This window comes from Colossoma macropomum, unplaced genomic scaffold, assembly GCF_904425465.1.
Source record: "Colossoma macropomum unplaced genomic scaffold, Colossoma_macropomum, whole genome shotgun sequence".
NCBI classification, from domain to species: domain Eukaryota; kingdom Metazoa; phylum Chordata; class Actinopteri; order Characiformes; family Serrasalmidae; genus Colossoma; species Colossoma macropomum.
In genome coordinates this window covers 20,607,021-20,622,933 of record NW_023494788.1, presented here as the reverse complement: position 1 = coordinate 20,622,933, position 15,913 = coordinate 20,607,021, and the positions used below count along the sequence as shown (strand labels likewise).

At 38.6% G+C, this 15,913-nt stretch overlaps 1 protein-coding gene across 1 annotated transcript in view; it reads right to left on the bottom strand.

The window, feature by feature from the left end:
- The window catches only part of fstl5 (follistatin-like 5), a 225,944-nt gene that overhangs the window by 184,580 nt on the left and 25,451 nt on the right, over positions 1-15,913 (bottom strand). The window contains exon 2 of the mRNA XM_036568782.1: positions 7,056-7,194. Within this exon, the coding sequence (XP_036424675.1) occupies positions 7,056-7,194 (139 nt within the window). The remainder of the gene's footprint in view (positions 1-7,055; positions 7,195-15,913) is intronic.

The following is a 15,913-nucleotide window of genomic DNA, read 5'->3' as shown; positions in this document are numbered from 1 at the left end:
CAAAACCTGAGTAAAAAACACTGCTCCCTCTCTCTCTCTCTCTCTCTCTCTCTCTCTCTCTCTCTCTCTCTCTTAGCTTATCCTACTCTAATCTAGCTTTGCTATGTGGTTGAGGCAGGTCATGAAGGCCGATGCCTGGCTTGACCTCCTCCTTGCTGCTCTCTCTTTCTGTATTTTTCTCGCTCTCTCGCTCTCTTGCTTACTTTCCGCTGGCGCTTTCCCTCTCCATCCTCATCGTCCTTACCGATAAGACACAATTAGCATTAAAAATGCATTGTCAGATAAAGGCAAGACCTTAATTACTCTCTCCATTGGCAGTGGTTTGATGTTTCGCTATCTGAAAAGACATATTCCAGTCCAGGTTGATTGGGGTTCTAGCGCACACATCCCTGTTTTGTTCCAATCTTCTGAAAACTACGGCTCTATCTATGAAATGATTAACTTCCTGGAATTAATTTGCTGATAGGAATTAAAGGAATTAATTTCGTTTTTTCTCCTGCGAGCACCTGCCTCTGCTACTACTCATTCTGTGCCTCTGTCATGATTCATAAGGGCCGTATCTCACATTTTATGTACTTGATTTTTTTCCATCTATGGCATTTGCCTAGGTTTACAGTTGCATGTGAAAGTTTGGGCATCCCTGGTTTATCCCCAAATTACACATTTTGTTTCATAGAAGTCCTGTCCTGACATTTTAGGTCCCAAAAAGGGGACATATGTTGGGAAAAGAGGACATATGGCCACCCGACACTTGAACTTGGTAATCTGCAAACTGTTTTCATCCACACGATCATCGCTCACAGATAAATGTTTGCTTAATGCACCATGACCAACCAACTCTAGTGACTGAATTGCAGTCCTGGGGGTAATTAAACAAAGCAGGATATCTCATTTAGCCAGACAACTTAAGCCCAAAGATGAAGGCTGTCCAATGGGAATGTCCCTCAGCTCTTTCCTTACTGGACAGGCTTGACTTTGGGTTTAAGTTACCTGATTAATGAGAAATCCTGCTTTGTGAAATACCCTAAGTGATGTTGACACCATCTCTACATACAGAAAACCTAAATAGTGCACAATTTCTCTTTAATTGCAGAGGTTAACATATTGGGAAACTATATGTTAATGCAATTTCACATTAAAATAAAAAAAAGAAGCATGTTCTTTGTAGATGGTGTGTTCACTTCAACAAAACACGAAGTTTAACCAGGGGTGCCAAAACTTTTACATACGACTGGATGCACTAAAAACAGTCATAATTCGTGTTTACAATATCTCTTTGTCCCTAAGAATTCAACTGGCTGTTTGTGTTGCTATGCGTTGATATATGTAAATAAGCTCAGCTCTGATTGGCTGTCCTCCTTTCGAAAAGTGGTCCAGGCTGAAACACTCCTTATAACTTCAGTGTGAATAGGCAGGGCTAAACTGCTGTAGTCCGAATAGGTGGATATATGTCAATATGTTGGTTAGAGTGACATCACAAAAACACTGAATTTAATATGGACGTAATATGAATTTCCATACAGCAATCATACTGACTGGAGAGTGCATGTTATGTTTTAAAGCAATAATAACATTTTTTCTTCAGAAACTCCAAAAGGAAAAGGAAAACATTCTTAAATTCCAGTCTAAGTCAATGTAACCAGAAATGATTTTATTTAATTTTGGGCTATTTCTGTTTGTCTATTCACCATAACATTTTACACTTTCAAATGGTATTGAAAACATGGAGATGTTCTGAAAGCATGGATATGCAGGATACTGTTGTGTTTGATTGGCTTAAATGAAGAGGTGGGGCTTTGTTGGTGAAAATGTAGCTTTGAATCCCACATATCACGTTGGCATTCATCTGAGCTGGACAAAGCCACACACTGGAAGCTGAATTACTCTCTGTGATTGATGCTCTCTGTGCTTATGCAGAGCTAATGGGGTCACAGCTTATCTCCATTTTTCTGGGCCATAAAACAAACAAACCGAGGTATAACAGGACTAGCTCCAGGCTAAGGGACTCCATAAAGACTACATTTTTGACGAAGTGCTGCAAGGACAAGGTGTTTTTAAAGATCACCTATGCATTGCAACATGAACCTGCATTCATTGGAATAGAAGTCAACATTAAGTACAGTTACAGGACATACATTATTTATTGAGATTGAAATTTAAGACTTTTATTTTCGATTTAATACGGTTCCCTGTGCTTATTGAAAGACAGCTGTGAAAAGTGCAGAACTAAAACCATAATTCCCCCATTTGTTCAGCATGTTTTACTGTCATTTACTCCTCTGTGAGGATAAGGCCATTTTTAAGTGTTAACTTTCTGTGCAAAAAACTTTCACTGTCATTGGCCATCACAACTTAGGAAGGATGGTTGGGGGTGTAGACGTGGATGGCGAGGAGGTGAGAGGCAAATAAAATCATGAACAGTGCCAGCCATGCATGTCAGTATACCACAAGGTTTAATGCAGAAATCCTGTAATTCACTTTGTAAGTAGCTTTTGTTGACCTGATCACCACTGCTAAGATAATTTCACTTGCTTCCCTATAGTATTTTCAGTGTAACACCAGGCTAACGGTAGTGTATATTCACATTTTATACCACTCTAGCTTAAACATGGACATTTGAAGTTCATAACATATCCAAGTAATGTATACTTTACTTTGGATGATGCAGTTTGGCTCATTCAGTAAAGATTTATGTTGTGAGTTTGTGTGTGAATATTATGGGAGCCTCCTAGCCTGTTAGTTGCCTGCCTAGCTGGTCAGCATTCTCCAGTGAGGACAGAATCAAATCCACTTAGCCCACAGACAGCCTGTCAACATCAATTAAAATGTATGATTTGCTCTGGGAATGCCTTATATATTTTCATTGAGAATTCCTAACATAGATTCCATCCCTGGGATTTTTTTTTACATCAGGTCTTTCCTTGAGATTAAATTAGATTTTTTCACTGGAAATTCATAAATATAGATTTTCTCTGAGAATGCTGTTCAGATGTTTACCAGAAATTCCTTTTGTACTGATTTTATCTGGGAATGCTGAGAATTTTTAACATGAATATGTTCCCTGAGATTTATTTAAAGATTTTCACTGTAAATACTTTAAACACAGAATTTCCCTGGGAATGCTGTATAGATGTTCCCTGGGAATTCTTTACATACTGGTTTTATCTGGGAATGCTGGGAATTTGTTACATGACGATTTTCTGTGAGATTTAATCAAAATGTTTTCACTAGGAATTCTTCAAGGAAAGATTTTTCCTGGGGAATGCTGCATGGATGTTTGCTGGGAGTTCTTTAAATACAGATTTTATCTTGGAATGCTGAGAATTGTTTTTAGATGTACATTTTCCCTGAGATTTATTTAAAGATTTTCACTGGAAATATTTCAAACACAGAATTTCCCTGGGAATGCCATATAGATGTCCAGTGGGAATTCCTTACATATAGATTTTCCCTCAGAATGCATCATATGTTTTCACTGGGAATTTTGGATTGGCTTTCTTTACAGATCTGCAATGGGAATTCTTTGTACACATTTCTGCACAGCTGAATTTTCTTTATGTACAGCAAATACATAAAGAAGAATTGCAAACAGACATTCATGTGTGAAGTTAGTGCAGCTTTTTATTTAACTGAGTTTAAGGCGAGAGCATTAAACATAAAGTACCACATATGGATCATGTCCCACATCCATGACCCTCACCTGAGTGTGTTTTACCTGCCTTTTCTCTCCTGTATCAGTGCGAGTGGGCAGCAAAATGAACAACAGCATGCTGCAATGCTTATTTATTTGGATAAGTTTGGTTTGGTTGAACAACAACATACTGATCTGCAGAAATCAGTCAGAAAGTTTGAGTTTCCCAGCATCTGAGATATCCAAGGTTTTAGAGAACCAAAATTGGTTGTTCTATTGCATGCTTCAAGGAACTCATTCTGGCACCCTTATTTTCAAAAGCGTAGGTCAGTGATTAAAGACTTGAATGGAATGACTCAACAATTCTAAAGAACTATAGATTCCATTCTGCTTTGTCCATCCAATGTCGGCCTTTCAATATGCAATGCTTGTTTATAACAATGGACGTTGTATAAGAATAGAGAGAGAAAACACAGTGTGGGGCTTGTTTGGCAGTAGATGTGTTGTGAAAAGTGAATCAAATGCGGATCCAATTTGCCTCAGTCTGAAGGTGCATCAGTTTGACCCTGAGGGAGGAGAGTTTGTTTACTCCAAACAAAAGAGGAGAAAAAAAAAACGGCATATTTTTTTCTTGAGCTCTGAAGGCTCATTCCTCAGCAACATACTATACTGTCATGCTGGACTGTGTTACCTCTCCCATTACTAGACAGTTTCGCATTACCATTAGACTAAAGATTCACAAACCATGACGATATGCCTTCCAAATCCAAACAAAAATAAACATTGCATGTTCTCAGTTAATGCACCATTTTCTCTACCATTTACAGACATAATGGTTAAGGTCAAGGCGGCATTAATGGCCATTACGCTGTGTGAAGTACGAGCAGAGGGATTCTAGCTCAGCAGGCAAACGTGCGTAGAGCTACGCTGCAATTTTCATCAACAATTACTGTTTGTTGCCCTGACGACAGAGTTAGAGACAGAAAGCTCCACAGGTCCTCTACATGTCATATTTTCTGAGGGCTAAAAGCTATTTTGTTCTCTTCATATGTTGCTTTGTGATCCAGTGTTAGGCAATATTTGATCAATTAAAGAGATCTAATCCTGATTTCATTCATTGGCTATACATGTGACCTATATTACATATATGAGTCAGAATTCTACAAAGTTCTAACATGCGATGAAAAACCACATTACTGTCATTATTTTTAGATCAAACCACAATCTGTTTACCATTAAATCTCCATGAGCTCTTTGAACATTGTCTTTTTATTCATAGCCAGATCTAAATTTAGCTCAGTGTATTGTCTATTTCTGTGGTTGTTTATGCCATTATGCCCTACATTGTGTAGTGTGTTTGCATGAGTAATAGAATGCGCTTACCCCAGTTCTATTTTGCTTCGCTGTACATTTTAAATGAGCAGGAACACAGTTGCAGTTGTCATCGCAGATTTCATGCAAATTCCACGTTACGTAGAAGAATCTTTTCTTCCACTAGGAATTCTGTTCAAATTTACACTCTTTCTTACTTTCTGGGAATGATTTACTTGCAGATTGTTGCTTGAGATTCTTTGTTCACAGATTTTCCTGGACATTTTTAGAGATGTTCAATGAGATTGCTTAACATACAGATGCCCCCTATGAATTCTAAATAGATTTTCAAAATTCTTATAGATTAGGAAATTCTTAACTTGTGAGAATTTTTAAAACTGGAACATTCTTTACAGACAGATTTTCCCTGGGAATGCATCATATTTTCACTCTTGGAATTCTTAGCATATAGATTTTTGCATGGAATTTCCATGTGATTCAAATCATAGAGATTGTCTCAGGGAATGCTTTAAATACTTTCACAGAGAATTCTACACACATGGATCTTCTCCGGGAAAGCTTTTCATATTTTCACTGGGAATTCTTTATAGAGCTTCACTTGAAATTCATGACATTTAACAGATTTTCTTTAGCAATGCATCAGAAATTTTCACTGGGGAGTTCTTAACATGCATGTGAGATTTTTTTTAAAACTCGAAGATTCTCAACCTACAGATTTGCCTTGGGAAATCTTTATAGATTTTCACTGGGAACTCTTAACAGAGATTCTTCCTGGGAATGCATCGTTGTTTTCGATTTTCACATAGAATTCTTGACATATACAATTTCACTGCAAATGTTTTATAAACTAGGAATTCTTCATTTTGGGAATTCTTATTTTATTCTTGATTTTCACTTGGAATGTTTTTCATATTTTCAATGGGAATTCTCAACATACATATCTTCTCTGACCTTTTTTATAGATTTATTTACAGGGAATTATTTCCACACAGATTTTTCCTGGGAATATGTCATACATTTTCACTAGGAATGCATCTTTATAAATCTGCAGCAGAAATCCTTTGAACAAATCTCTGCAGAGTTGAATGGAAGATTGATGAGCGAAGAACATCTGAAGTTCCAGCTCAGATGATTGCTAATATAGACAGATGGAGAATTTGTCCTAAATTTAGTCTATCTACTGTAATAATTTGAAGTCTCTCTTTTTTCTCTCATGCTCTCTCTTCTTTTTATCTTAGTTTGCTCTATTAAGAGTCACACAGAGGTTCTGTTTATTCTGTCATTCCTGCTCTATCGTGCTCTTTTTGTCGACACTAATCCACAAATGCAAATGAAATCTTTGGTTAATTTGCCGAAGTGCCTAATCAGCTCACTGGAGCAGAAGTGTCAGTGAGAAATGGATGACGTTCCGCCTGGTGGAGATCTGGAGAGCCTGTTTTTTGCTCTTACTTTGAGACAGAGTGTGAGTCTGTGTTCCCTCAAGGAGCCTGGGGCTGTGTTTCATTCATTGGCTCGGTCCTGACAGAGAGGCACCCTCTCTGGCCCCAGCCAGTGGGCCGTCCCAGTCAGGGTTTAATTGATCCATTACATAATGTGGAGCCTCGCAGTGCTGCCAGGGCTGGCTCCTGCGGCGAATGGAGGGAGGGCACGAGAGAAGCTCGTTAGAGGCTTTCACGAAAACAAAAAGCCTGTCTCCAGCTCGTGATTGTGTGTGATTGTGTGTGATTGTGTGCACACACAATCAAACCCCCTACTGCGTGAGTCAGTCAATAAACATCCAATTATGCAATAATGCTGGGCAGTTCTATTCCAGCCACAGATTGGTCGGAATCTGCTGCCTACAGCTTTGCTTCCCCACTTTCTTCTACTTCCAATACCGTTCCGGCTCTAGGCTGCTAAAGGTGATGCCGGCTTGACATCTGGTCCGCTGGTGAAGGGCTATACGATAAATCATCTAGTGCCAGCGGAGCCAGAAATCAAAACAGAGACAATCAATGTGACTGTTGACTTCCCCGGTAATTAGCATCATACTCTGTGAGGCCCAAGTCTCCTCTTGTTAAGGGAGGGCTAATGGAACAGGAGAGATCAATACCTTGTGACGGAATCTAACGAGCGGTCGATAGGCTGGAGGAGCCAGTCCCTCCATGCTGGGCCGAGACTCCACCCCCAGGACTCCACTGAAAAGCAGGACGGCCACCCACCACCATCCAGAGCCCCTCATTGGCTCTCCCCTGCAAGAGGAAAACACAAACAAATAAATAAAAACACCAAGCCCAGGAGTCTCTGCAGCACACTGAGCTCGATAGCCGTTTAGCCACAGAAGATACATCAGCGATGAAGTAATTAGAGCAGACAATAGGAGCTGCCAGTCTGCAGTGGGTTTAAACTAATGCTATCAATAAGAGGCTCACACACAAGATTAAATCTCCCCTGAATCAATTAAGGGAAGAGAGGCATCACGAGGAAATAAAGATAAAAGCAAGACAAATAGGTGATACATTAAGATAATTGCTGTGACGACTTAGCGTGAATTAGGCTGCGGTTCCAGGTGGCAGGACTTATATTTGGATTGAGTGTTGAGAGGGTGAAACTGCTGCTACGTGTGCAAAAATTCATTTGCATCAATATTGGATTGACAAGAATGGCAGGTGTGTTGGAAGGTGGTAGATGGGAAGAAGCTGCAATAAAGCAGAAATTGTTTTGCAAGTACGTTTTCTGTTTTTTAACTGATTTTTATTTATTTATTTTTTTGACTGTGTAGGTTCCAAAATGAAATGTATTTTCGAAAGTTTTTAGATTTTAACTAACTAACTAAGAAGTCACTGATGTTCTCAGAACAATGGACTGCTGTTGTATCTCCAAAATGGTAACAGGATACAGGAGGGTACAGGAGAAGGAAAAAACCTACTTTACTTTCATCATGAAATTTACACACAATGTAAAGGACAACAGACATTTTCAAATTATGTCAAAAACTGAAAAATGACCAAAATGGAGATACAAGGTTTTCTTCAGACAGCAGCGATATATAACTTATACCTATAATACATATATGCAAATAAACAGGATAAAAGAGGAAATTCAGCCAAAACTCAGCCAAAACTCAGCACAGTTAGGAGAGTTTCCTGCTCAAACACAGCTACTAGGCCTGGTAAATAATAATACTGTACAAGTTTTATTAGCTTAAAGTCCTGCTCTGATTTCTATTTTAACAAAATAATATCATTTTCAAGGTTCTTAATTTCTGGTGTAAAAAGCAGCATGTTGTCAAAAAGTTCTGCCACCGACACACTAAATCCAGTTAATTAAAGACTTAATTGAGTGTAAGTCAGCGAACTTGATAACATGGTGAACTTAAAAAGAAACACTGAGAAGAAAAACAACCAATATATGTGCAGACTGTTGCCTTTTATTCAGGTCTGCTTTAAAATCACTTATTCTTTAGCTACTGAGTTGACTCAGGTGTGTTTGAGTAAGGAAATCACCAAACAGTGACGGACTGTTCGAGAACAGACTGACTATGTGTTCCAAAAACAGCAGTGGTATTAAAAACAAAGCCGAAATTGACCTACACTACCATTCAAAAGGTTGGAATCACTGGTTTAAATAATATAAAACCAATTTGATTGCAGACAAGTGTACAAGTTGATTCTGACATGCTCATCCATTACAAGGTTACAGATTTTAAATGACTTAAAGCTCAAGCCAGAGCAATAAAACTATTATACAATACTACACGAAGCTACGAATACATCCTGACTTTGCATAAAGATGTGCTATAAAAACAAGTCCATGTTTGTTGTGACAGACATTTCAGTCTCACAGAGGTAGTAACATGCCACCTTCTCAGTGATAGAAATGCCACTGATGCGCGTGCACGTGTCATAATAAAAAGTGATAACACTATATAAACACTATATATAAAGAGCTCATCAACAGCTTATATGAAGAACTCCAAGCATTCCCAATCCCAGTCCAACTGACCCCATGCTCTGCTCATTTCTGTTTTCACTACTCTACTGATCTAGACCAGGAACTTGTTCATTAGTTAATAAGTCGAATCATGAGAAGATGAATCAAAGTATAAAAATGCATAGTGTGAGGTCACCAGGACCATTATAAACCCCCTGGTCTACATTCTTAATAATGAGGTTTTTTAAATGGTTCTTCACTAGAAATAGAAAATGGAAAATAGAAAAACCATTTAATTACTAATTATTTTATATTATGTGGGTGTAACTTAAACTTTAAAGAGGTTCTTCACATTTAGGCATCTCAAATACAAAAATAGTTATATTGGTCCTCAGAGGGTCCACATTTATGCTCCATCCTAACTTGAAACACATAGTGGCAAATGAAAAAGTGTGGGCCATCCGGAGGACCAGTTTATGAACCACTGATTTGGAGAATTAGAATGCAGTTGCTCCAAAGAACACTTTAGTTTTGACCAACAGTTCTCACTTTGCATGATTCTTACTTGTTCTCACTTTGGGATCTTACCGTGCTGGCCACTAACTCCAAAAAACAAGAGGTAACACTTTACTTGAACTCTGCATAACACTGACCTAAGCGTGCCATAAACATTTCATGGCAGATGTCATATGCTGTCATAAGTTGTCATCACAGATTTTGTTCAGCAACGTAACTGTCATGTTAAAATCACCGACAGATGCTGTAATGTTTGATGCCATGATAGCACGTGCCATATTTTGTACTGTACTTAGCCGTCATGGCATTAACCATCATGGTATCTGCTGTGACAACTACCAGTAACATGGGCAACGTGACACTGATATGTCACTGGTTACAATCTGTCATTATAACTTATTACAGCATATGACATATGCCATGACATGTTTATGGTATACTTATGTCAATGTTACATAGTAGTGTTCAAGTAAAGTGTTACCAAATAAGATAATGGTAACAGGAGTGGTCCTTTATAGATGATTAATAAACTCTTAACAGAGTATCAGTGACACATGAACAACATATCTGTGAGTTAGCAGTAGTGAAGCATCTGAATACATTGAAGTAATATCTTGTAGATGTTCTGTTGATACATTACTGAGAATTACTTCTGTACAGAATTTCTCTTATAGGTTTCAGATTGAATTCATAATAAGCAGTTTTTCTCTTTATAATTCACTGAAAATTCTCAAATATAAATCTTCCCTAGGAATTCTTTATAAATTTTCACTCAGATATTTTTTCATTATTTTTTTTAATTAAAGATTTTCTCTGGCCAAGTTCTTTTCACTTGGATCACAAGAAGTAGGATATGTAACCAACTTGAATGATTTCCATCAGTAGCTCACCAGAATTAGAATGCAGTTGCTCCAAAGAACACTTTAGTTTTGACCAACAGTTCTCGCTTTGCATGATTCTTACTTGTTCTCACTTTGGGATCTTACCGTGCTGGCCACTAACTCCAAAAAACAAGAGGTAACACTTTACTCGAACTCTGCATAACATTGACCTAAGTGTGCCATAAACATTTCATGGCAGATGTCATACGCTGTCATAAGTTGTCATCACAGATTTTGTTCAGCAACGTAACAGATGTTCTGTTGATACATTACTTGCATTAAGTAGATGTATTGTTAATATGTTGCATCCACTAAAACCTAACCTTACCCAACCTTACCCAACACCGAACCCTTGCCCTAATCCTAACCCTAACCTTAACCTCATCCCAAAACCTAATCCTAACACTCATGTTTTTGACATGTTACTGAGACTCTGTTGAATATTGTGTCACCGAGATTATGTTAGAAATACTTTATTTCTTTACACGACAATTCCAAAATCAGCTGTTGGCTCAGAAACACTGCCACCAAACATAATAGTGTCACCTGCCAGGTGTCAAGATGTTTAATGGTTTGGCTTTCCAGGTCAGAGGACTTTGGTTTATTAGGAGACATTTCCCACTGTTTAATATGCATGACTCTCACAGCATGATCCACATGACCTCTACAGCATGGTCTACTTCATGCTGATAGTTATCACCCACTGACACATGACTCATGCATATGTCGTTGTGTATTTTTGGCACCCGCTCAGGGTAAAATAAACAAAACCAAAAAAAGGACTAATATACAGGAGGTCTGTACCACCATCATAATCAATTCAACGGGGTTTATATGAAAATGGGAAATATTTGACTTTAGATTTATTTTAAGTGAGAATCTGCTTTTGAAGGCCTCTTTTATCTCATTAATTTAAGCTGCACTGTGTATGATCATTTTGTTAAAACTGAAAGAAGTAGCACAACTGTGTGAAGATAAGAACAAAAACAGGCTGAAATATGGTGTTGCTGCGAGTCACCCTGTAAAGCCTGAAGTCAAAGTGTTGGGTTAAATTTTGGAGATTTATTAACATCACAACACACAAGTTCACACTCAAAAAGAAGGTCCAGATGGATGTTTAGGTCTCAAATGCAAAATGAACATTATACTAAACAACATAATAAAGATATAATGAAGATATGATGACAATAGTAGATGTACATCTTCAGAAGACGTGTCTTTTACCAAGTTTTAACTGAGTTCTCTTTATATTCTCTTTTAAGATGATTTGAGAACTTTTATCCACACACAGGGAAGGGGTCTGTGGCACAACTCATGTTACAAAACATTCTATGGCATGCTGCAATTACACATTTTCACCAGAGATGTCTCCAAATCCCCTAATCTTACATAGTGTAGCTTTAGATCAGGCATGCACAACTTTGGTCCTGGAGGGCCGATATCCAGCACAAGTTAATGATTTACCTGCTTAAACATGCCTGATTCAAATCATCTGTTGATTGCCAGGTTTAGTAGGTGTGTTTGAACAGGGGGACTACCAAACTGTGCTGGACACCAGCTCTGCAGGACCAGAAGTGTTCGCCCCTGCTGTAAGTGTTCCAGAATTACTAGTTTTATCATTGCAATCATACATATTCCTGGCCAAACCACTCTTTTTTAAAGTTTTCTTATATTTTACTTTCATACGTTCCATCATAAAATAGCATAGGTTTACATAACAAAAACAGTCATAATCTTTTTTACATGTCCATTTTCCATCTTCTATCCCTTACACACCTAAAAAGGGGTTCCTTAGTAAAGTCAATGGTTCTGTTTGGAAGCATGACTTCTATGCAGAACCAGTTAATGCTTAAACGGTGTTTTTTGCATGGGGAAATAGTTTTTCGCATTAATGGAGAATGTATTGTAAATGGTTTCTTAGAGAGCCTTTCTGAAAATGGTTCTATATAGCACCAAAAAGTGTTCTTCTATGGTTACAAGCTTGACATTGTCACAATAGCAGAACCCTTTTTGGTGCTACATAGAACCATTCTAAATTGAACTCTGTCTTTACTAAAAAAAAGTAAAGAACCATCCTTGAAGAACCATCTTTTCAAGTGTGCAGGACTAAACAGGGTGCCTTTAATGCAATGCATTTAAAACTGATATATGTAAATGACTTCTGTTCTGATTGGACCTGTATTGTGCAGAAGTATGGGCTGAAACACTCCTTACAACTTCCATGTAAATGAGCTAAACCGCAGGTGGCTGTATCAGAGCTTTAATCAAGGCTAATATTTTGCTCTGAACCCAACCAGCACCAACTGGAGACTGAATAAAGCTCCACATTGACAATGATTGCACCTGTTAAGTTACCTTGTAGTGTAGCAACAATGACGGCCACCATCAGATCATCGCTTAACATAAAATTACATTTAAATTCTGCTTTAATGAAGGTATCAATCAATCAGTGCCTTTTAACAACATGCCAAAAGTTTTTATTCTGGATACAGTACATGTTCACATACCACCACTGCAATGGAACTGCTGAATATAGGAGCTCTTTGGATCTCACTGACAAAGCATGAGTCAAAGTCTAGTCAAAGTATATTTATATAGCACTTTTTACAACAGGTGTTGTCACAAAGCAGCTTTACAGAAAAATCCAGGTCCAAGCCCCCATGACCAAGCCAGTGGTGACAGTGACAAGGAAAAACTCCCTAAGAGCAGGAGGAAGAAACAATGAGAGGAAGACTCAAAAGGGGATCCCATCCTCCTCTGGTTGACACCGGATAGCAAACAACATTTTGAGTGACTCCAGTGTGCCAGATTAACCCCCTAAATGGCCAGGGCCCAAAGTTCTATTACACACATCTATAACCTAAGAATAGCTCAGCCGGTTTGCATTGAAGTCCCTATAGTTACTGAGTAATAAGCCTTAGTATATAAAAAGCCTGAGATTTTAAGGGGTTAAAATGTGTTAAAAGGTTAATAAATCCACTAAAATTGGGAGATGGATTGTGAAAAACCCAAATAATATTTAAAGCTGATCTGAGCCCACCACATATTTGAAAAAGTATGTCTGAACCCGCGAAAACCCTACAGAACATTTACATATACTTGCCTATTTTGGGCCAAATGTGCTGTACTTTGGGACATCACAAAAAGCACAAACAGGTTGTTATTGTAGCTTTGTCTCCAAATGGCAGAGGTCTTGAAATCTGGACCTTGAATCCAGTGTCCAGTCCTGTATTTTGTAAACACTGGAAGCTAATTGAACTATTGATGGAGTCTATTCCCTACCAGTGACTGCACAATCCAGGACTGGAAACTGGATTAAATGTCCAGATTTGAAGATATATGCCATATGGACTGTATGGACTGGGTGCAAATTATGTTTACATTCTTCATCAACATCTTGGTTTCAAAATAAAAAGTGAATAAAACTCCTTTTCCTATGATAGGGCCCCTTTAAAAGGGGAAACTGCCTGTCATGCTCTTTGCTTAAAATGCAGTCAGACCATGCATGACGGACATACATCAGACTGATAGTGCAAGCTCACTGGAGAGCGAGGATGAAAGAGAGAGGGGGCGGGGGGAACAGGGACAGGATGAGAGGGAGCGAGAGAGCAGAGCGATGAGAAGAAGATTGAAAGCTGTGGCTCTGACTATAGGGACAGTCATCATAACTTCAGCAGGCGGCCATAAATCGGCCGTGGCATGTTAAAGCTTTTTGGCATTGACTTTAAAATGAGAGATATCTATCACTCACAATGTACACAGTGCATCACATGACGACAACTGCAGGCAAAAGTGCGATCCTGCAGAGGCAGTCAAGAGAGCACTCAGCCCGAAGCACTTTTAACCTCCCTTAGTAGCGTCAAGCAAGCAAGGCCGGTAAGTTGCTCTGCTTTTTTCCCTGTTTAACAAGATGGTGCTGGATTTTGGATTCTCTGAGTCTGAGCCTTGGGCTAAAGGGTAAAAGCAGAGATGAATGTTATCTGATTGAATTCATTATTCAGTGAAGTGCTCTGAACCTTTCATGAACTGTTTAGATCTAAGCTTGTACAAGCTGGATGGACACACTTGGGCACCAAGGTCACCTTCAGTCCTGCTGGCTCAGAAAGTTTGTCCACTGTCAGGATTGATTTTGGTTGTAAATACCTAGATTGTGGGAGGTTGCTGTGCATCAGCAGGCAAAGCTATTTCAGGCGCCTGACTGCTGTCTTTTATGCTTCTTAAAGCAGCTGACTCACTGGTTTTCACCAGTTTGGGAGAATCACTTATTGCTGTGTTTTGACCTGGGATTTTCAGCATTCAGGCAGTGTTAGGAGGTCACAATCCTATAAATCATTTTCAGTCAATCAATGAGAATAGCTGCCATCTGTCACCATGATTCATCTGGCTTCTAAAAAGCTTCTCCAAAGTTCCTCACAGGCCCATTTCTAAAAGTTGGGCATCCTGAACTTGACTTGAGTAGTTCATGATAGGGATAGCTTGACTGAAGATGGCAGAAGCAACTGTCTTGGGTGTAGGTTTGTTGGAAATATGCACTGATCAGGAATAACATTAGGACCACCTCCTTGTTTCTATGCTCATTGTCCATTTTATCAGCTCCACTTACTATATAGGTGCACTTTGTAGTTCTACAATTACAGACTGTAGTCCATCTGTTTCTCTGCATACTTAGCCCCCTTTTACCCTGTTCTTCAGTGGTCAGGACCCCCATGGACCCTCACAGAGCAGGTACTATTTGGGTGGTAGATCATTCTCAGCACTGCAGTAACACTGACATGGTGGTGGTGTGTTCGTGTGTGTTGCGCTGCTCTGAGTGGATCAGTGCAGTAATTGTGAAAATTGTGTAATTGTGCTAAATATATGGATAGAACATGTTGCACATCAACACATTAACACCACTCCAGCCTTCATTTCCAGCTAAGAGGATCATGTAAACAGGTTGGACCACCATCTGGCATTTATCTTAACATGTTAACTACTGTTACAGTGTTGCTATAATTACAGACACAGTGGTTTTCAAAGGTTTAGCCTTCTTCTAAAGCAGAAGTACAAAGACCAACTTTATTTTCAAACTTAACAGCTTATATAATATTTTGTTTTTGTCTGGCACTAAAAAAGAAGAAGGCCTTGATGTCAAATTCTGAAATGGTATCAGAAACAGCTAATGATTAGAAGCTTAGCTTGCAATGCTATTGCTATTGCTAAGCAATAGAAAAAGACAACTTTAGGATCTTGTCATATTCCATTTCTTTTAATAGGCATCTTTACTCTGTGATATTTGCTATCTTGTGATGCTGTAGAAGTCTTAATGCCATATCTAATCATTGAACTTTATGAGATCCATCATTAGGATAATGCAACAAAATAGCCTCATCTTACATGCACTTTGGTTTATTTGGTTTGGTTTATTTATTTATTTTTGCAAGATTTCAATTTGTGCTATGAAATAATGCATACTGGGGAAATCCAATACGGTAAAGTTGCAACAAAATGGAAATCATGACATGTACAACATTATAAGGTGGACCTCAGAGTCAGTCACATTCACATTTACTGTTTTAGCTTTCAAAGTTGAGCGATTATCCACTGATAAAGTGAATAATTCTGTTGGAGTCAGAGACAGTGGCTTCGCAGTGGCAAGTGG